Genomic DNA, 23,627 nt, shown 5'->3' with positions numbered 1-23,627 from the left:
ATTTTCAAAGCCCCAAGTCAACCTGGACATCTAATACCTGAGACCTAACCAAACAAAAGTTGGTTCTCATTCCTTACATTGCTTCATCTCAAGAAAGAAACACAGTCCTCTTTGGTCTAGATAGAAAGTATTTACCCCAAACAAATAAACTCTTGAGGCTGGCTATCCAGGGTCTGTCTCCTCACCTCTGCCTGTTTGTATTTGGTTTTTCACTGCTTACTACCACCTATTACTAAATGAAGAGAAAACATTAAGCCTTAAGTTGACCTTACAACCATTCATAGGAATGCAGGCCTGTAATCCCAGCAGCTCGGGAGGCAGAGGCAGGAAGATCTCAAGTTCAAAGGCATCCTCAGCAACTTTAGCGAGGCCCTGAACAACTTAGCGAGACTCTGTCTCAAAATAAAAAAATAAAGAGGGCTGGGAATGTGTCTCAGTGGTTAAGCACATCTGGGTTCAATCCACAGTACCAAACCAAAACAATTCAACCTTATAAAGTCCAGGAGAACTGAAATGATTTATTCCATGTGGAATTGGGTGTGGTGTGTGGAGTTTAGTTATCTAGAAGAGCTCTCTTGTTTTGAAGAATAATGAGGGCAAATAAGATGGCTTACTCATATGCCAGATTTTTGAATTTGTGGACACTGTACTTCCTAATTGTAAGAAAGAATATTAAAATAATCTCATGTAACTGCAGCCAGGAAGTACTAACCAAGATGCTAAGAGTCCAGGTGCTGGCCTCCAAGCATATCACAATAATAAACCTTTGTATTTTCATATGCATGCATGTTGCAGAGTGCATTCACACATATAATCCTGCAACTCAAATGACCCATTTAATTTATAAAGGAAAAAAAAAGAAGGGCGGGCACTTAAAATAGGATTGCAGCATATTGTTGACTGGAGAAGGTAGTACATATACAGAACGTGGGAACCAAGATTAAAAAATGCAGACAGATCATGTGTAAAGTAGACATGTCTTGAGGCTAGATCCAGTTCCATCTTAGGAACATGAGGGTGAGCAGCTGCAGCCTAGGGACCTTGTGACTAAAATAGGACTCAGATTCCCAAACCAATGGAGATCAGGGAGTCGCTAAGCTAAAATTCGTTATTACTATTATTATTACTATTTCTTTAATTGTTGCTACTTTATAAAAAATATTGATAATTTAGTGAATGTGTGTGTGTTTTAATTTGCATCATGAGATCATAGTTCCATTCCCTCCTCAGACTGATAATCTAAGATCTGGAATCAAGGTTTTAAAGGAAAAGAGAATCAGACCAGCTTAGATGAATAAACATGTTACTCTGGAACACTTGGAAAGTTTGCATCGACTTACTAATTACAGTAGTTTTTAAAAATTATTTGAACCAAATAGTGTGAGAGAAAATGTATTCCTTAACAAGGGAGCAAAGTGGACACAGAGAAAGTGGCATTAGCTAATCTGAGAGGTAAAACAAGAAGAAAAGGCTGACCCACCAGTGTCCCAGTTGCTGATGTTATGGGGGGCGCTAGACTGATGTTCCAGCTGTCGCTTCATTAACTGGCTCATTGTGAGAACGCCCAGGGATCCCCTTTTCATCTGCCTATACTGAGCTATATGAAGGAAATTAGGAGATGATTACCAGGGGGCATCAATTTCCAAAGCACACAAAGGCTCTACACAACCATATGAGTCCTAATTGAACCTTCATTGGTAGTCATAATTTTTGGTAAATTATATGCTCCTGTCCAAGGGAAAAACTGAGGCATTCTGCTGTTTGAAGTGTCTTTCTTTACTCAGACAATAACAGTACACTTTAGCAATGATCTACTGCCTATAAATATCCCAGTAACAACAAAATGAACTATGATTATTCTCACTTATTTTTTCCCTTATATACTCTGCTATATTCCAAAGAGGAATGAAGGCAGACACTACTACTTTGAATTTATAGCTCAACTATCTTTAATGGAGCTTGCATGTACACAGTTTTAGTCTGCAATGTGTGTCCCATAAAGTCCCTAACTGTAATGTGTGTATGATGTGTGTGTGCACATATATATGTTGGAGTGGGAAGACATATACCCACCCCAATTTTTAGAGAAAGAAATTGAAGCAAATAGAAACAGTCAGCAACTGAGATGGTCCTAAAACCAGAACATATCAACTCCAAAGTCAATGTTGTTTCCAACCTCTGTAGGAGTTTCTGTTTATTGTTTGAAAAATGTTAATCGAATAATGTTCCACAAATATATTCTAGTACACATTTTTGTTTTAGAAAACAATGATAAAGTTGTTATCATTAAATTAAGAATTGGCAAATATCCCACCAGTGAAATGTCAAGTTACATGCAATTCCAAACAGGAAAACAGCAGAAAGCACTCTGCCAGCAGACTGTGGAGAGGCAGCCTGCTTCCTTCACCCCTCCCTACTCCATGGCACAGTTCCCCCCAGCCCAACAACCAGCCCAGAGTGAAAGACAGAGCATCACCCATGTGGCCTTTTTACATGGCCTCAAACATTGAATATTTGACAACTTGTGGTTTTTCGTGCTTTTATCAGGACAATTTGAGAAAATGAAGTTATAACTTACATGCCCTAGAAATGGATGGTAGAAACCAAGATGACTGTATGGCCCCTGGAAAATCTTGAATGTTATACATAAGTTTCACAGTCATACTGCCAAGGCAGCAATTTGGGTTGAGGTGAAATCAATTATAACATTATTTCTAATGTAATTAGCATGGAGTTTGATTTATGGTGGTCATGTTTAGCTACAAAATAATCAGCTGATAATTGAGCAACAAGCATGTGATGGGATTTCTTGTGTCTTGGAGTCCATATTAACTGAATTCAGGGAATGGACAAATCAACCTAATATTAAACAAGTCTGACTTTGTTGATTTGTAAAATTCACAAATTTTTTGACTCACTTTAAAAGTGCAGCTTTAAAATTTTTTTAAAAGCAGAAATCTTTCAAAAGAGTTAACAAATTTAAAAATTAGAAGTATCTTGCTTACTAAGCCAAATAAGAATTTAAAACCTCTAGTGACTGCAAAATTTCTCCAATTCTCAGTTTGGATTTGTTTTGTGGTGCTGGGGATGGAACTCAGGGCCTCAGACAGGCCAGATGAGTGCTCTCCACTGAGCTCCGACCTCACCTCTGAGTTGCTTTTAAAGGCAGCAGAATTTCTGAGAGTAAAAGCCTTTAATGTCTAAGGCACCTGGCATTATGGCTCCAAGAGCTCACCACCAAGAGTCACAACACACATGCTTTGAATGGCAAGGAGGGGAGATGGAAATTTAATGATATGCTGAGCTAAATCCAAAAAGGCTATGTTCAGTCATGACTTTGGGATCATGATACACATGACTTTGTTCAGTCACAATTTTGGTACATTTACTTTACAATACATTTTGTCAGCACTGAAGTCACAGGGACATAAACATCCTTGCTATCTCAAATTATACCTACTTGGTATTCATTATCTTTTTATTAATGATTCATGTAAATTAGGAAAAGAAAACACATTTTCATGACTCTGGTATGTGGACTTAAAAATTGGCCTTTTATCATGTTATCAAACAGGTATTTATGATAAAAGAAGAACAATTATATTGAGAACTAGCTGTTCTCTTTTGCCACCAAACAGGCAACGTGTCACTTGGAAACTGTCTCAGGATTTATATAATCTCTATCATAGTTGACTTGAAATTACTCTAAGGCAGTGTGGTACACTGAAAAGAACCTGAGCTCTAAAATCTAACAGAGTTGCATCAATTCCTTTCTCTATCACTTAGTAGCTGTATGACTTTAGGTAAGTCACTCAACCTCTTTGAACCTCAATTTCTTAATCTACAGAGTAGGGTCAACAATATGCCATGCAGTGCTAATGGAAGGATTGGTATGAACCATTCAGCATAGTGCCTGGCACATCTGAAGTGTCAAATAAATGGAAGCTATAATTATTCTTATTACTGTAAACTCCTTGAAAACATGGGGTATCTTATGTATTCACCTTTGATCCTCAGTGCCAAGCACAATGCCTGGCACCCAGCAGACTCTTAGTAAATAATTTCTGAATAAATGCATGAATGAATGGATGATGAAGATGATGATGTTCGTACTACCAGTCCAGCATTTATGTTAAGGTCATTATCTGGCTTTTCAGGATCATTCATATTTCAAAAGATGGCCAAATGAAAATTAGCTCTTCAGGCAGTGTCCACATGGAACACAGAATTTATTGGCACACGTGATAAATGTTTGCAGAAGTTGCACCTTTGTATCTCTGATTCCTGTTTAGGATTTCCCATGCTAAAGTCTCTTAATTGACTCTGCTAAGTTGGATGGACACCTTGATGAAACATCACTGGAACTCAACAATAGAAGGCAGTTTCAAAGCACTAGCCTCCTATGGATCTTATAAATATCATGCCATCTTTACTTTCAGGGATCATGATCTGGGTTCATGATATATGGCATATTTATTCTATGATCAGCTAGATAAAATTTTGTCACTGATGCAGATGATTCAAATTAAATAAACATGTTGCATAAAATCCTGCCATGAACATTGATTTCCACATGTCATATAACCAATTCCATGCTTTACGTTTAGGCTCATAATAGATAATTTTTATTTTATTGAATGATAAAATTCAGTCATCATTCTTTAACAGATTAGGATTCTTGGTCAATCAATAATTACATGATTAAGCAAACACAGGAGATAGGTACAAAAAGTGGGTTGTGCTACACCTCAGTGTCTCATAAAACATACAACATAGTGCCACCTAGGAGGCTAAAACAATATTTTTTAAAGAGAGAAAACAACCAGATTGCACAATTGGAAATAGTACAGCAGGACTGTGTTCCAAACAATGCACAGGGGGAAGGACTCTTACTTGATATTGAGGAATGACTACTTGTTTCTGGAACATCTGCTTCTAATGTAGGGGCAGATGAAGATTCTCGTGGCATTTCTAAAGTTGAAAGTCCTTTAGTGGAGGGATCTACAAAGGAAAAATAATTTAAAACTCAGGACACTGAAGAAAAGCAAGTTCAAGAGCCTTTTCCATATCCTTTTCACTCTTGTCTATTAAACCCACTCAAATCTTTATGTTCTTTTTGGCTCTAATAATTACCTGAAGGGAACTGCATCCAAACAAGTTTCAGGGCTCTATAGGAGTTGATTCTACATTACCTTCTGCATCTATTGATGTGTCTCTTAGAAATTCATGATAGCATGACCACAAAGCTACAGCTCAGAATTTTTACCATGCACATCTTCAAATGAGGCACTTACCTTTTGTTATGTTTGGACCTGAGGTGTCCCCCCAAAGCTCACATGTGAGACAGTGCAAGAAGGTTCAGAGAGGAGAAATAATTGAGTTGTAAGAATCTTAACCCAATCAACAATTTAATCCCCTGGTAGGAATTAACTGAGTGGTAATTGAAGTGGTAGGGTGTGGCTGGAGAAGGTTGGAATTGGGTCGTGGTTTGGGGTATATATTTGTATCTGGCAAGTGGAGTCTCTCTCTCTCTCTCTCTCTCTCTCTCTCTCTCTCTCTCTCTCTCTCTCTCTCTCCTTCTTTGTCAACATGATATGAGCTGCCTCCCTCCGCCACCCTCTCCCACCATAATAGTCAGCCCCCCTCAAGCCCCATGGAATGGAGCCAGCCTTCTATGGACTAAGATCTCTGAAACTGTGAGTCCTCAAATATAAACTCTTCCTCCTCTACAATTGTTCTGGTCAGAACCTTTAGTCACAGCAGTGAAAAATCTGACTAAAACACCTTTCCATGCTGAATTTCTTTTCATCTAATATCTATCTCCATCTTTGTCTGGAAATTTCCTAATCATCATTTATATTTCAATTTACATAGAAATTCCAGCTCCAAGGATACTTCCAAAATCCTATTTATTCCCAAAATGCAAACAAACCCTGGGTCGAGTGACTTCTTAAATAATCACAGAGCACCGTGCCCTTAACTTTTTGCAAACTTAACATACTATAATGTAACTTTCTGTGTACTTGCCCATGAACTTTGGTAAACCAGAAGTAATTTAATAGTACGGACTGTATCTGAAATGGAATAAATACCATTAATTCAGATTTTGTATTTTATTTGTTGAGAAAGAAACTTTTTTTTTTTTTTTTGAGACAGGGTCTCACTAAGTTGCTGAGGTTGGCCTTGAACTTGCAATCCTCCTTCCTCAGCCTCTCAAGTAGCTAGGATTATAGGCAAGAATCACCAGGTAATGCTATTTTCATTTCCTATTTGATATCTAAGGTAAAATATTTTCTGCATATACTATTGTCTTATTAATATCAATATTGGGAAATCAGTTGTCCCATATTATTCTAGATAACTAAAGATTATCCTTTAAAACTTCTTAAAGCTTAATGGTTTGTCATAACAAACCTCCTAAAATTCCTTACACACTCTCTTGCCATCTTCAGTAGCACCAGACGGTGAGCATTCTGCCAGCCTGGAGTGACCATAACAGGTTCCATGGATACACTATGCTGCCAATCAGGGAGACTGGCCCTAAATGGTCCAAGTTCTTAAGCTTAAAAATGTTCCATCTCATCATCTGCATGGGATAAGTTGTTTTTTTCTTGACATAGAACAATACACCATACATTCATATATACATACATATAATTTAAGTTTAAGTTTGCTACTTATTAAACTTATTGAACTGTCAGAAAAAAAAGTAAAATAGATTCCAGGGGAGGGCCTGTGAAAAAAAATTCTAAGTGTTGATTTTGAAACAACTATTTTTGACTCTTACAGGTCTTTCTGAGTAGATACAGTTGCGAGATTAATGACTTCTTGATAACCAAAAAATTACTTGTAAAGTTTCCCAAGCCATCTTGATAAAGCACAAAATAGTTATTAATTTTAAGTTATTTAAGTCATCAAGATACGGAAAGATTGGGTATTATTATCCTCCCCAAGCGACAAGTCACAAACCTGCATAGCTCCCTTTCTCACCCTGATCTGCCTGCATTCCGTGTGTGCAACAGCTATGACACAATAATCCCACCAGGAACGGGGAGTGAAAATGCTTAAAGTTAATTTCTGGGAACTTTTTGAAAGATTAGCAAGACTTTGGGAGTTTTTGTTATGCTTATTAAAATCCTTGATACATCCATAATCTTAAAGAAATGTCATTACTGTAAGACAGTCATTAACAATCAGCAGTGTATCAAGATGTTTCAATCACTTTATAAAACTTTTTATTTGTATACAATTTAAGACAAATACCAGAACAGCTATCCATGTAACATATTTACATTCAATTTTCATAGTGTTGTGCAGAAACTGTGAAGCTCTCCTTTCACGCATCAGATACCTGCCAGCACTCTCCTAGTCACTGGGACACAATCAGCAAACAAACCAGATCACAATCACTGCTTTGCAGGGCTCTCACTTTTGTGGGAGAGATAGACAATAATTAATATGTATAAAAGTGAGTTAATCATTGTATGTTAGAAGATTAATTCTCTGTGGAAGAGAAGTGAGAGAGAGTGAGAGAGTGAGCGTGCAAAGGTCAGGTAGGGGTGGGACACTGCGGTGTCATCCAGGGCAGGGCTCATTGAGAACCCAATGTTTGATCAAACAATTAAAAGAAGTGAGGATGTGAGTCAAGCTTTGGGCAGCTCCAGGTCGAGGGAACAGCCAAGGCAAAGGAGGAAAGGTGTAGAGAGTGTTCAATAACTGGCAAGAGGCCACAGTGGCAGAGCGAAGCTGTGGAAAGAGCCGGGCACATGCAGTGAGAGCGCTAATGAGGGCGAGGAGCATGTTGGGAATTCCAAGAACTTCAAGAACTTGCGTTTTTACTATGGAAGAAATGGAGGGCCACTGGCAGGTTTTAAGATGAAGAAAAGCATAATCTCAAATTCTACAGGATCACTCTGGCTGTTGTGTTGAGAGGATGTGAAGGCAACCGAAGTAGAAGGTGAGAGACCAGTTAAGAGGCAGCAGCACCTAAGCCAGGTAAGAACTACTGGTGGCTCACAGCAGTGAATGCAATGAGGGATAATGTTCTGGATGTTTTGAAGGCAGATCAAGGTTGCCAGATTAAAATAAAGAATTCTCAATTACATTTTAATCTCAGGTGAACTACAGATCACCCTTTAGAGTGAGTACATCCACGCAGTATTTGAGAGATGTGGCTCCAGTTCTTCACTCCTCCTTGAATTGATGTCTTTCGCTGTGGGATTCCCAAGTTCTTCCCACTAAAGAGACAGAGTATATGTCCCCTCCGAGTTATAAGAAATGAGATTATGTCTGTATGTGACTTGCTTTGGCTAACAAAATTTCTGCAGGTATAGTATGACCAAATGGAAAAGTGCTTGCATAACCGCTTTTGCTCTCCTGTGGCTCCGCTATCACCATGAGAATACTCCCAGGCCTCACGGTGCCCCACGGAGGTCTGCAAGCATGAGGAGCAGAGCCTGCCCCAGCCCAGGCTGGCTTAGGCAATCCCCAGAAGGCCAGTAGAGTCTCAAACTAAAGAAATGCTTATTGTCACATGCTGCCGATTTTTGTTACACAGTGTTTTTCCAACAACAGGTAACTGATAGTTGCCTCAGCATACAGACAATATGCAAAGTCTTAGACTAGATAAGAACATCAAGAAAAAGAGTGTCCAGAGAGCAAAGGACCAAGGAAAGAGACCCCAGAGTACTTCCCCATTAGGAGATAAAGATGGACCAACAAAAGAGATAAGAAGGAGTGGCCGCTGAATAAGAAGAAAACCAAGAGAGTAAGGACCCTGGCGAGCCAAATGAAATGAGAGCAATGAACCATGTCAAATACTGTTTGCATGTCAGAGGAAAGACCTAAGGGTTGACTGCTGGGATTAAAAAGAAGGTCCTTGGTGTCCTTGACAAGTGCATTTTTGGTGGTGGAGTAAGAATGGAAACTTCACTGGAATGATTCTTAGAAAGAACACAATGGGAAAAAAATTGAAGATAGTGATAATAGTTGGGAAAATTGGGATCAGGAGGGTTTTTTTTAATATATAAAGAGAGATATATAAGATTATTTCTATATGATCAAGTCAAGAATCCCTTAGAAATAAAAAATCTGAGGGAGGAAAAAGAGCAGAGAATTTGGGGGTGCCTATATCTTTGAGTAGGATATAGGAAATATCAAGGAAATGTGCCTTTAGGAACACAGCCAGGAAGTCAGGGTGCATAAGTGCAAACACTGGAAGGTAGGAAGTGGTAGGAGGCTGTGAAAATTCCTTCTGATGATGTCAAATAGGAACAGGAAATGAAAATTGAGGAAGAAAAGTAGTTATGAAGTAGTCATTTAGGAGAATGGAGCTGTGAATCAGGAAAATGAAGTGTGTTTGCCAGGTAGCCATAAGGAACCTGCTGACCCTGTACATGAGTAAACTCAAAATAGGTCAAAGACTTAAATATACTTTTTAATTTTGCCACTGTTATAAGAAAAAAAAAGGAATACAATTCAACATACAGGTTCAGGCAACGACTTCCTGAATAAGATTGCTTATAGCTCAGGAAACAAGAGAAAAAGATAGATAGATAGATAGATAGATAGATAGATAGATAGACAGACAGATAGGAAGGAAGGAAGGATGGATGGCATCAAATTGAAAAGCTTCTGCACTGAAAAGAAAACAGAGTGAAGAGAAAACCGAAAGAATGGAAGAAAATATTTATCAGCTACTCCTCTGACAAAGGACTAATATCCAGAATATATAAAGAACTCAAAAAAACTCAACATATGAAAAGCAAGCAACCCTATAAATAAAGGGGCAAAATAACTGAACAGACATTGAACTTCTCAAAAGAAGTACAATGAATTATATGAAAAAAATGTTCATCACCTTTAGCACTTGGGGAAATGCAAAGCAAAACTACACTAAGGCCCTGGGGATGTGGCTCACTGTAGCACACTTATTGGCAGGAATGAACCCCTGGCTTCGATTCCCAGCACCACAAAACAGAAAACAAAAACAAACAAACAAACAAACAAAAACCACACAAAACTACTGAGATTCTATCTCACTGCAGTTAGAATAACAAGCATCAAAACTATAAATCATGGGGCTGAGGTTGTCGCTCAGTGGTAGAGTGCAAGGCACTGGGTTCGATTCTCAGCACCACATAAAAATAAATAAATAAAATAAAGGTATTTTGTCTAACTACAACTAAAAAAATATTTTAAAATTAAACTGGGGAGAATGCGGGGGAAAGAAATACTTAAACACTGTTGGTGGGAGTGTAAATTAGTACATATGCAAATCAGTCCAAAAGCCAAAAATAGATCTACTGTATGATCTAGCTATACCATTCCTTAGCATTTATCCAAAACAATTAAATTCAGCACATTTTACAGATACATGCATCCCTGTATTTCTGACAGCACAATTCACAATAGCCAAGTTGTGGAATCAGCCTATGTGTCCACCAACAAATGACTGGATAAAGAAAATATGTTACATAGACACAATGGAGTTTTATTCAGCCATAAAGAAGAATGAAATTATAATTCACAGGAAAAATGGAACTGGAGACTGCAATTTTGAGTGAAATTAAGTCAGACTCAGAAAATTATTGTACGTTTCACTCTCATACATGGAAACTAGAAGGAAAAAACAGGGAGGAAAAAGAGACTCCTTCAAATTAGAAGGGCAGAGGAGGGGAGGGAGGGAGGGAAGGTGCCCGTGAGTGAAATATGTTTCTTTGTATGCACAGATGCCATGATGAAACCCACATTCTGCATAATTAATATGTACCAATTTTTTAAAAGGACCCAGTTGAGATTTGTGGCCATGAATTTAAAATGAGGCCATCCACATTATGTGTTTTTATACAGGCACATTAATCTAATAGGTACAGTAGATGAAGATTCTAATACTGATTCTAATACTAATCTAATAGGTGCCAGTATATGGAGACTTTGACTTAACAAGGGTTGTGTCTGGCCAAGGAAATATGAAAAAGCAAAAGCCAAAGAGGTATAGGCAAGGAAGGGTTATACTGAGAGACCTGAATTTAAGAGTAGTAAGGAGATATGCCATGAAGTAGGGGAGAGGCCAGGAAAGATGGCACAAGACATAGTATTGCCTGAGGGCAGGGGCTAGGAAGTGGTAATCAGAGAACAGGAGACAAAATTTGTATCTTGGAAAGATTGCAGGTATTTGCCTGTGAAATGACCCATGGCAGTAAGTAGTTGAGCTAAAGTGAGGGATTAAAAAAAATGTACACACACACACACACACACACACACATATATCACTGAAAAAGATTGATTCAAGGAACTGAGAAACCAGAGTGTTAGAAGAGGCATCCATACCAATATTAAAATCAACAAGAACCAAGGCAGGAGTGTTTTGGGAGAGAGTAAGAAGAGCCAGGAATCCTATCTGCCAGCAAATGAGAAGACTGAGGGTTAGTAACAAGGTAGCAAGGAAACTGCATTACAGAGTGGTTGGATGATAGGAGATTCAGAGCTGGGGTAGTAGAGGAAGGGAGGAATGGTCTGAAGTGGGTAATTATGGGCAAAGAAGATGCCTAATCCCCAGCCATGCAAAGGCTGTGAGAAAAGCAGTGTCCCCAGGGAAAGTCAGGCGTCCATTAGACTAAGAAGGCCAAGGGAACAATCACAGGAGAGAGAACCTAAAGGTGTTTTGCTCCTAAAGGTCCTTGAATTTCTGAGGACACAAGGGAAGGATTAGGGAGTTGGGATAGAGAAACTTGAAAGAAAAATTAAGAACAGAAAGTGTGCAAGCCTCGGGGAGACGAAGAATGCCCAGCACCCTGATGCTTCTTGCAAGAACTGACACAAAGAAAGTGCACAGTGAGCTCAGTCCTGGGTTTGAGGCAATGAGCAGCAAGGCTGAGAGCATGGGAGGGTTCCCAGAAGCAGGTGTGGGGCCGCCCTGGCTCCTGCAGAGAGAGACAAGAAAGTCCTGGGAAGCCTAGGCCTCCTCCACTGCCCAGCAGGGTAGGGCAGAAATGTGTATGCTTGTCATTACGATAGCATAATGCATATTATATATATATACTTGTCAGATACTTTTCTCTTGTTCTGGTATCAAATAATATAAAATCAATTTCCTCCCTGGGGAAGGATCATACATAAGGATGAAAAAAGAAGGTGACATATGCACAAACATACATATTACAGCCTACATATAGCCTATTGATCATAGACACTCATCCTATAGGCCCTGTTGGCTTCTTGGATCCACACCCCATAGACCTCTACAGCTTCTAGGCTAGCACTATTCTCCATTCCTATGTAGCATTTTTTTCTGGTTCCAATAATAAAAGGTGCCCCACTTTCCCTTGAGACCTTCTTAGCTTCTTAAAATTTCTTATCATTAACAGATCTTTTCTTCCCCTACCTGGCTGGAGCATGACCCTTTCCAAATACACTAGTGTTCATTCAACAGACTTTCACAGAGCATCTTTGAGGTACACAGCTCTGTCCTGTGAGCTAGAGAACAGCTAGAAACCTTTCAATAGTACCTGGGGCAAATAAAGAGCCTGGGCACATTCTCTTATAAGTCACTTTCAGGTGGAACAATGAGAAAGGCAGGAGGATAGAGGATGGCCCTGGCATTGCTTCTGTCTGGCAGTGTGACCTGGGACAAGACACACTACCTCCCCTATGCCTCGGGATCCTCTTGTATAAAATCAGGAACCAGTCTAAAGGAATCCAAGAATTTTACCAGTCTCAAGTCTATGAATATACTGAAGTAATTATTTCTGGCCAATTCCTTTTTTCTGAAGAGTCGTCTCCTCCTCCTCCTCCTCCTCCTCATCATCATCATCATCATCATTTAGATCTGAACTAAGAAATGAAGCAGCCTTCCAATCAGCACTGAGATACTATGAAAGACTGTGTTTTAGAATAAGATGTACTCTCAGTTTGCCACTTTCTAAAAGTTATCTTCAGTGACTCCAAGAAAACACAAGGAATGCTGCTTAAGGCAGGAAATCTGTGCTGTGCCCTCATCACCATCAAATGATGTCCGTGAATTAGGGCCTAGACTGTAACTGGTAATTTCTGTTTCCTGATAGTAGCACATGTAATCAGCTGCAGTCCTAATGACTAAAATCAAATTCTTAAATCATTCCATGCACTCTATGCTTTATTTTAGCCCTTCACATTTGTTTGTCCTTTGGACTACATCATAGTTTGCTAAAGTCAAACAGGAAAATTAAAAAAAAAAAGCAAAAGGAGTTTAATCTCTTCTGCTGCTTGGGGAAGACTGAAATTTCGTTTGAAATATCCTGATAGAGATTAATCATTGCCTCTATTGCCAACAGTGGCTAAGAACTGACTACAGAGTTTAGTGACAACAAGCACAGAAACATTTATGGAGCCAGTAGAACCACCTCTGAATCCACCATAATCTGGTAAGCGAGAAGAATTCAGAGTGATTACGAAGCGATTATAATGCCACACTCTGACATTATAAGATTTTGAGTATGATGCACATTCAGTGCCAAAACTCTACCAAGAAGATACACAGACTTGAAGATAAAGGCTGGAAGAAACACAATAGGAGCTTACCTGGATCTTTCTGATCTCCCAATTTGTCTAGAATGTTGAAGGAGATGTCAAGGTACTCTCTCTGGATAGCACTGACAGCAATCTTTCTCTGTTTCCTCTGTCTGGGGACTATCTGAATCTTGAACTCTGATTCCTCAGTTCCATCCTCTTCCATTTTTCTTTCAGGATTCTGTTCTGTATCAGATTCGGCACTGGTATCAGGTTTCTCGCTTTCTGTTGGATTTTCAGCATCTTCAGGAACTTTAAGGAGCACGGTTTTGGGCCCTGAACTTGGCATCTGCCCATGCCTCTCTTCCTCGGTGCTGGGTTCAGGGTTATCATCTGTTGACATCTCAGGGACAGCAAATGACTTCTGAAGGTGGTCTCGTTTTTGTTTGAGTGTCAGTGGGCTGCCACAGGAAAACTCTCGCAGCTCCTCTGCCTGAGATAATTCTTCTGAGTCTGTAGGTTCCTCCAGGGCTATGAGAGCAGGGTCCCTGTTACCTGCTGACTGGTTATTTCCTGAGTCCTTAGAAGAAAAGTCTTTGGAACAGTCCTCCACGCTGACTTGCACAAGAGGAGTTGTGCTCAGGCTGAGGGCAGAGGGGTGGCGAGGGACGGGGGGAGAGGAGGCAGCACCCTTGCCACCAGCCCCCCGGTTCACCATCTCCTCTTCCTCATCACTCTCCACTATTCTGAGAGGTGGAAGAGGCTCAAATACAAGAGAGTCACTGTCAGATGTTGAGAGTACAGAGTGTTTCTCAGGCCCTGAAGTTGAATCGGAGGACAAATCTATCAGATCTAAATCTTCTTTGGGTGCAGGCTTTACTGGAGAGTCAACTTTCACCTCCAACGTCTCCATGCAGTTTAACCTAACTTCCGGTATCACAGGCCTTCGGGGCTCTGGAAAACCTTCCACAGCTGGGTTCTCAGGGATTTCCATAGTGTCGGGCCGTGTAGCAGAGTTCTGCCTCGATCGCCCGTGGTCGTTCTGTCTCTGGGCACTGGGAGCAGCTTGGGCAGGGGGTTTATCTACATCACACCGATCTATGCAAGACTTCCTGCGATGCTCATCTAGTGTGAACAAGAGGGAGTCTGCGTTCCCTATATCAAGAGATTTTTGTTTTAAAGAGCGCAGCTTTTTTTTCTGAATGCTTTCTTCTCTCACACAGTGCAGAATGCTGTCTTGTAATGCACCCGTTTCTCTATATTCGGCCAGTTCTATTTCACCTGATTAAAACAGAAAAAGCTAGTACTATTTTACTTGGAGATTTCACCATTTTTCCCCTTATACTTGGGCATACTATTGGCATAAATCATAATCACAATCCCAGCTCCACCAGAAGGAAAAACTGACTTTCTGGCCAAGGTTTTTTAAGGTTCATTCTAATTTCAAAAACGGGAGAACTTTGGAATGAAAGAAACCAAAATGGTAGTTTAAGATCTGATTCCCAAAATCAAGCTCCAGGATAATTCCTCAGCTCTATTCATTTGTGCACAGGAGAAGGAATCATTTTTGGCTGAGGCAGATCTAGGAAACTGTATTCAAATTGTGTGGAAGAGAAGCAAACATTTTGCAACAAATCAAATCAAGCAATGGCCCTTGAAGACGATAATGACGTTAATGATGTATCTGTCAATTCACGTATATATATAAATGTGAATATATATATACTGTTTGTGCATACATATAATATAAAAATCAACGGTATCAAAATGTGTAGTAACATAATAAAAGTAAGATTTCACCCCAAACAAACGGTAGAGTACAACATTTCTGCATAAAATTACTAAGAGAAAAAATTCATACTTCTCTGAACATTCATCTCAACCGGCTGATATTTCACCATTTTGCTGCCGCCTATCCTTTTCAATCTTGCAAAAAAAGTTTGAGACTCTTTATTGCAGGGTCCAGTAGGTGTATCATGAATATCAGATTCATCAAAAACACTATCTTCTTCTAATTGGGGAGAGAAAGTCAAAATTACACTTAAGAGGTTATTCTCTCTTAGGCTGTGTCTACACAAGCATTTCAGTGAAAGCATTCTGGAACAGTCTGGGTGGTTTCTGCACCAGCCAAGTCTAGCTATGGGTTGATATTTCATCCAGGTATCAAATTATACATATGTTGAACAAAGCAACTGGTTACAAGATTGCCCATCATTTTCTAAATGATAATTGGCAGCACTTTTTGAGAGGCATCTCAATATTCCAAAAGAGCCTTCCTAGAGAAACTTTCCCAAATGACACTTAAAGCCAAATGACACAGATGCCAGTAACTTTATCTAGGAATCTGTGACACTGCTTGAACTTGCCTGAATGTCTAATTTGGCAAAAGGAAAATAAACAACATAAGTGGGTCTTGCCCCTTCTAACAATATATGCCTTCCTGGGATTTGGGAACTGGCATAGACACAGCCTAACAGTACATGCACCTTATACTTTGTGAATGCAAAATACTGTACTCTACATTTGGTAATGAAACACACAACACACAGAAAAAGCTTAGAAAAGCCACTTGTTATCTCAAAAGCTCCACAAATGATTATGGACTGAAAGAGTAAACAAAGGAAAAAGAAAACAGAAAAAAAACATTTCCTCCTATTAAAGTAAGACTCTTCTCTGAGTCACTGGCCATGTGTAACTGTTACGGATCTCATGAATCCTACAAAGAATCTTTGACTGTTATGATCCTAGGGTTCCATAAACAAATGGGTCCCCAAAAGTGCCTACTGAGTTTGTTTCTATGTCCTTTCTTCTTTTCTCATTTGGCCATTTTTAAATAGAAATACACTCAAAAACACATTAATGAGGAAGGAACTGCTATGCTGCAACTCACGAAGTTCACTTATTATCTTCTTTCATCCTTTGAAAAGCCAAAACCATATGCGAAGTGGCAAGAGAAAAGGCTGCTTAGACACATTTAATACCACAGTAAATGGAATTAACCTACTATTTGAGTTGAATATCACTGAGATGAAAATATGTAGCCCATATTTATACCTACATATGACAAGATGAGGCTCAGGTGTGATTATGATTATTCAGGATTTCTTGAATACAGGGGAATATAAGCATTAATTTTAAGGACCAATCATTTCTTAATGCACAAGTTCTATAAGAAAATGAAAGCTAAAGCTGTTAATTTTAGATGAAATATCCATAGTAGTTTTTTAATCAAATAAAAAATAAATATTGTCAATCAAAATGGTTACAATAGTTCCCAGTGAATTCCCACAAAGATGAAAAAGCCCATCAAATCCCAATGTTTCTGGGGAATGTAACAAAATGCTCTATTTTAATTCTTCATTTTCTATTTAAGCTTTTCCCCCTTTGAAAAATAGTGTTTTTTTTTTTTTTTGCAAATAGGTATTATGACTTCCATGACATAACTGTGGAATAATCCTCAAGATGTACTGTATGACAGAGATGAAAGGACAGCAAGATGATACCCCCCACCCAGGTTCACTGGGATTGACCCAAACACTAAGTATGCATAAAGAATACCTCTATCTTAACCAAACCTACTCAATTTCCCAGAGACTAAGACCTCAGCTAGTAGACAATATATTCTTCAGGAAGGATTTAAATTTTACCAGAATTTGAAGAACCTAGATTCTTAAACCTTTCAGCAATAAACAAACAGTGGAACTCTAGCTATAATCCATCCCACTGAGATATTCCAGAGCAGTCTGGAATTCAGACTGTTCTTGCACCCAGAGGGTCATCAGGCACTTGACTTTTTCCCAGGATTGGATTAGACGATGTCACCTTTTACAACTCTAATCATGCTCTGACATTCACAGATATATACCTCAGTTCTTCGTCGCACCTGAAAATATCCAGGCTGTACTTTTACTCTATTTAAAGTTTCATTCTACTGTCTTCTTTAAGGAAAAGCCATGAATAAAAAAAGGTGTCAGTATTGGAAATTACTAACTTATGGCCCAGAAATGTTTCACTCATCACCTTGAATCACTTCACATTGAATAATGAGACTAGGGAAAAGCGCTTCAGAAAATTTAGACTACATGAAAATTCTGTGAGTATAAAATTCAGGGGCAAACTAGAGAGACCCTCAAGATTCCACTAAGTGCAAAACTAAGTTTGTGTCACAGCCCCAAAGCAAGATGTTTCCAGCATGTTAAGAGCAGGCTTCCAAAGGCTGCTTAACCAAATAGCAGAAAATATCTTACAAACTATCTCTTACTATATGGGTTTTAGAAGCATATCAATTATTTCTCTCAAATTCTCAAATTAAGAAGTTAAAGCAGAAATGTTAATGGGAAAGTAATAAAATATTAAGTAATTTTTTTTTACTCCACCATGAGATCTAGGGTCCTATGTCTCCTAAGAAAAGCACTTTCCAGAAATGTGTTATGTATTCAAGCTAAGTTTGGGATAGAATTCCAATATGGAAAGTACCTTTTTCTTTTTCGCTGTATCTGCTTATGTTACTGTTGTCACTGTATAAAGGTCCTGCCGTGGCATGGGGCTTGCAGCTGTGATACTGCGCATTGAGTGTGTTGACTGTTATGTGAATCAGGTGCAGCAGGATCTTGCTGATGTCACAGTCTCGGTATGGATACTGCTCAATAAAATGAAGGGAGAAAAACATAAATAGTTATTTTAAAGAATAAGTTTTTCCACTTAATATTGCCGAGTATTTTTCTTAGTACCTCTTGGGGATAAAAGAAAAAATACAGAAAAGTAAAAACACAGATTCTGATAATGGCCTTATTTCTCTTCCTCTTGCACCAAACTCCTGACAGAAACAAAGGACAGTTTACAGTTACAATTGTCTTTAAGAAAACTATCTCGCACAGACATCTAGTGAATACAGTTTCAAATATATTCTTTGTTTTCTGACATAATAATTAATGTTTAGATAAAATAGGAGATTGTGTGCATAATCAGAGGTTGTCGCTGGTCAATTCCCCACAATTCATCTTTTTTTTTTCTGGGTTTTTTTTTTTGTACGAGGGGTACTTAACCACTAAGCTACATTCCCAGCCCTTTTTATTTTTATTTATTTTTATTTTTTTTAAGAGAGAGAGAGAGAATTTTAATATTTATTTTTTTAGTTATCGGCGGACACAACATCTTTGTTTGTATGTGGTGCTGAGGATCGAACCCAGGGCCTCGCATGTGCTAGGCGAGTGCTCTACCGCTGAGCCACAACCCAGCCCTCCTACTACTATTTTCATTCCAATAGCTCTTCTGCTTCCCAAAACTGATTGAATATCATGGTACTTCTTCTGAAGGTCAAATTTTTCTCCTACCAAGTCCTCAGAGATTCAAATCTCTTCACAGTCTGCTCAAAGATATATTACAAGTACATCCAAAAACAGTGTGACTGTGGCAACTCACCTTGTAAAGGATGACAAGCAAGGCCTTCAACCACATCTGCCGGATGTGAGGTTTTAGGGACCAGAGGGAACAACGAGGTGGCTGTTGGAAATAATGCCGTAGTTGAGGACAAGAGCAGTATTTGAGCACCTGAACCACCAAGGGGAGAAGGTGTTTTCCCAAGTTAATGTTATAGTCCATAACCTGAAATAGAAAAAATATTAGTAACTGAAATAAAACTTTAAGAACACTTAGAAGTTCAAAAAGAAAAATTTGAGCCATCACAACAAAAAATCTGGCAAAACATTTAATCTGGCAAAACATTAAGATCGCTCACAATTATGAACAATAATAGCCAGTTTATGTAAAGTGAAGTTCAACCTCACAAAAAACAAAAACTTGTAAATTGAAAATTCTTATCTAATTATCTATTTACTTCATCATCAATTGATAAAATTTTTTCTATTAAACTAGAACTAAACTGGTCTCAAAGAAAAAAATTCATACTGGTAACAATGTAGAGAAATAGACACTTTCAAGAGAGCAATTTAGGAACATATATTCAGAAGTAAGAAAAAGCACACATCCTCTCACACAATAATTAAACATATCCCAAGGGAATAATCAGCTCCAAAATATGTGGGTAAAGATATTCAGGATGGCTTTGTTGCCCCAAATTAAAAATGATCTCCATATTCAACAATATAGAGATCTAAAGTAAACATGTATAATGTGAATTTAAAGAAGGGAAAGAGGAAGGGAAGAAAGACATGTTAGATTCTCTCTTCATCACAGATAGCTGAGCATTAGTGGTGCTCTATCCAGCTATCAGTATCAAGGCAAGATAACTACATGAAAATTCCTCCCACTTTGCCTATCCGTGCTCATTATTTTACAATCTATTTGAGCCAATTGAGAGTAACAGCTACCATCCATTGAATTCCTGCCAAGAGGCAGGCATTAATTAAGGTGCTTTACACTATGGTGTCTCTAATAAATCTCTGCTACCAGTAAGCAGAGGATGTTTAAAGCCATGAGAGCTAACAACAATGGCAAAGCTGAAATCCACATACACATCTTTCTAGCCTCAAGTCCTCCACCTTTGCAGATTGGTGCAGCTATGCTAGAGAGTGACATGTGTAGCTCTTATCTAATTAGGCATATGTATACAGCCCATGACCCAGATCCCCAAGGGAATTCTCACATTGGTTGATAAGTACCTACACAAGGATTTTAGTTACTGAGCTGTCTGGAGTAGGGAAGAAGTGGGAGCAATATGAGGGAATGGGTTAATAAAGTGTGGAAGATCATGTAGATGGCAAGTGACAAAGCAGTTGGAAGTAGCAGACAAAAAAAGCCAGTGATAACAGTGTGGCATGAAGTAGATTGTATGACTAACTCTCTCCACTTGAAGCCAAAAAGGAAGAGGATCTTAAAACCCCACACAAACAAAATAACCTTATATGTCCTTATTGTTTAATGAGCACAGAGTTTTAGTTTAGGACCTTGAAAAAGTCAGGAGATGGATGCTGGTGATGGTGCATAACACTCTGAAAGTACTTAACACCACTGAATTATACTCTTGAAAATTATTAAAATGGTAAATTTTATGTTACGTGTACTTTATGAATGCACATATATACTCTCTTCATAATACCAGGCTACTAATTCTTACTCATCTTTATTATATCCACATACCCATGCCTAATATCAAGTCATGTGCACAAAACTTTATACTCCACTCAATATTCACTAAATGGAATTTAATGCCTTGCTTCTATGAAAACCCTATATTTGACTTCTCAAAGCTGTCATCACACTTACCTGGGCAATTCCTGCAATAAATGCATTAAAGCAAGTTGACAGGCGCATTTTTTGAGGTGCAATCATGAAGCAACCTTCTTGTTGGTCATAGCCAAGTAAGACATACAGGTGCCGCTTGACCGTGTTGAAGGCCTTTGCACTGCTGATGTCTGACTCAGCGCTGCTCTCATCCTTGGCCATGAACTTCATGAGCACTGTGATCAGCTGGTGCACTGTCTGGTGGTCAATTCCAGCATCTTCTGGGAGCAGGTCCTTGATGGTGTTGTCATTCTCAGGAGACTGTTGTCCTGTTAGTACAAGAAAGGCTGTCAGGGCGCAGCTCCCCAGCAAGTGAGTTTACACTGCAATCTCACTTGACATTGATAAAACTCCATTTTTTCTGCTTCTACTAAGTATTTAAGGGTTCTGTTCTAGACCAGAAGCTGAAAGGCACAATACAGCCTCTTAAGCAAAGCAGAGTCCAGGGTGGAAGTCTCATCAAATGCCAACTTACTTTGGAGTAAGAAAGGAATGGAAATAAAATTGGGGAACCATAAAACAAGTTTCCCCCTAACTACAAGACAAATGTCTAAGCAAATTTTGTATTTAACAATTTTTAATACATTGGCAAAATTTTATCCTTAGTGATAGAGAAGCTTTCATTTGAGCTTTATAAAATAAGCATGAAAGAATTACCACAAAATGATAGTTTAAAATCCACTATGCGTAAAAAGATCCATTGAGTTATTTTGTTTAATACTAACTCAATTCAATTATATTCAAGAACCAACCGGTGCAAAAAACAAAAGTTTTCTTTTTCTAATCTTGAGCTATCAGCATGTGTATGTACTCTTTGAATGAGGTAATCACAATCACAAAAGCAAAATATAAGCCCTGTGGTATGTAATGAGAACGTACAAGAGGAAGGGGCACAGACAAAAAAAAGAGAAGCATGAAATTTTAAAAACAGAAAAACACCACATGAAGGTGAGCTGGAAGTTCACACGGAAAGAAAAATACCTGAGCTCTTGGTTTCTGCTTAGCCTCATAAATAACCATATGTGAGCAGCATCCTGACATTGACATTCTCTGTCATTTTCCAAAGTCAGACATTATATTGTGTCTCCCTTTGTTCTGCCCCTTGTGATCAGGTTTAGTGTAGGTCTTTTGCTCTTCTATATTTAAGTTTGGGGGCTTATTCAAAATATTCATTGCATTCTTATCCTTTTTTGACAAGCAACATTAGAATTTCTAATTTGAAAACAAAGCTTTTGTCTGAGAGGTGAGCTCAGCACACCAGCATTCTCATCTCTCATGCGGCAAGGAAAAATTCACTAAATGATGACAAACTTTGGTTGCAAACCTTTTCAAGCCTTGGTTACATCCATTATAATCATGCTATAAGTGATGCAACAAAGAGCTAGGAAGCTATTTATACCTATTAACTCCCCAACTAATTTGGCAATATCTGAGTCTTCCAGGACACAGTCCAGAGAAGCAAGAAATAAGAAATATTTCTATGGACCAAAAAATTAGTTGGCAAAAGCCCAACCACTTCTTTCTGGGACAGTGAGCATGAAGTTAATGTCAAATTCAGAATTTTCTTGTTAAGACCTACATATAAGGCAACAAGCTTTTTATTTAGTTTCCCTAGATGATCAAAAGAATGTTGGTCTGTTCACATATAATACAGTGAAAAAGGGATAACTGACAGTGAGTCAACTTAGTCTAAAAACTTAAAATGTCGGGGAAATCATCAGACTCTCCTCAGTGTGACTTTAGAACATTAATATTTTCTGTCTCATTAAGCTTGTCCATAAAGAAATGAATATGTGCAATGTCCTTTAGGAAATTTTTCTACCAAATAACACTCAAATACAACCTAAAGACTTGTTTATTTCAGTGGTTCATGTGCAGAGAGTGATCAATAAAATATTATCATTGTTTATCAGGTGTGCATTAGAAAAGAAATCACTTTTTGTGGAACAACAATTTCAATGCGAGGCTAGCAATGCTATATATTATAATTAAACTAAATATCTGTAATATACAATTTGGCCAAAAGCAATGCCTATGGACATCCCTGTAAGATTAAATAAAAACATTTAGAGAACTCTTTTCAGCATTGAAAATATCTTCTTTCGATTTTTTTTCCCTCTTAGAGTACTACTTTACAACTAGAAGGACATTATTGCTTTGAGCAAGTTTGGGTCAAGGATGTGAGCGTGGGCATCTAGGTTCCCTGCAAGGTCAAATGTTACTGCAGCAGCAAGCGATGGATGTTAGAATACAGCTTCAACACTCCACCCTTCAGCCCTGGAGGGCAAGGGTTAGAGGAACATGCATCACTGAGTCCTGACTACCTCCTGCAAGGCAGATGGACTCAACCCCAAAGCCCTAAAGTTAAAAAATGGAAGCAGGAAGCACCTGAGAAGGAGTTGCACCTTCAATTTACACCCCTGAGAATCTAGGGACCTGGCTGTAGAAGAAAGGAGCTCCCAAAAAGGGCCCTGCTCATTTCATCACAAGTCAAGTCTAGAAAATAAGCCATCAGACGCAGCTTAAATATTCCAAAACTCTTCCTACCATCACAATGCTTCTTTAAAGCATGTGGCCTTAGGTTTTGCTAACAAATCATGTTTTCCTAATGACTAAGTACTGCTTTCACCTGTTCCCTAGTCTCACTGCAGACTTGTCCCACTGATCTTTGCTGCTGGAGCGCGCAGCTTGCTGCTCTTGGTTTGCTTCTCCCAAATAGCCAGTACTAAGTGATCCTTCACAAATCAGGTGTACTGAAAAAAGAGCTAGTTAATGGTATCTTTTGCATACAGTAAAAAAAAAAGTATTTTTATTTCAATAATTTGTTCTTTCTATTGTGGGCTTTTGCAAATCTTAACTTAATCTCTTTAAAATACAGTAAACTTAAAGTTACCTCA

The 23,627-nt window shown here is 38.6% G+C and overlaps 1 protein-coding gene across 16 annotated transcripts in view; it reads right to left on the bottom strand.

Annotated features, from left to right (window-relative positions):
• The window catches only part of Unc79 (unc-79 homolog, NALCN channel complex subunit), a 258,968-nt gene that overhangs the window by 69,409 nt on the left and 165,932 nt on the right, over nucleotides 1–23,627 (bottom strand). For 8 of the 16 annotated variants that reach the window (XM_048799242.1, XM_048799233.1, XM_048799236.1 and 5 more), the window contains 7 exons: nucleotides 20,713–20,999; nucleotides 18,910–19,092; nucleotides 17,965–18,127; nucleotides 15,350–15,499; nucleotides 13,561–14,769; nucleotides 4,894–5,001; nucleotides 1,481–1,597 (listed from right to left, as the gene is read on the bottom strand). In XM_048799242.1, coding sequence (XP_048655199.1) covers nucleotides 1,481–1,597; nucleotides 4,894–5,001; nucleotides 13,561–14,769; nucleotides 15,350–15,499; nucleotides 17,965–18,127; nucleotides 18,910–19,092; nucleotides 20,713–20,999 — 2,217 coding nt within the window. The remainder of the gene's footprint in view (nucleotides 1–1,480; nucleotides 1,598–4,893; nucleotides 5,002–13,560; nucleotides 14,770–15,349; nucleotides 15,500–17,964; nucleotides 18,128–18,909; nucleotides 19,093–20,712; nucleotides 21,000–23,627) is intronic. The other 8 variants (XM_015495058.2, XM_048799240.1, XM_015495052.2 and 5 more) reach the window with 5 other exon arrangements.

Source organism: Marmota marmota, unplaced genomic scaffold (assembly GCF_001458135.2).
Source record: "Marmota marmota marmota unplaced genomic scaffold, marMar, whole genome shotgun sequence".
Taxonomy (NCBI): domain Eukaryota; kingdom Metazoa; phylum Chordata; class Mammalia; order Rodentia; family Sciuridae; genus Marmota; species Marmota marmota.
This window is presented reverse-complemented; position numbering and strand designations above follow the sequence as displayed.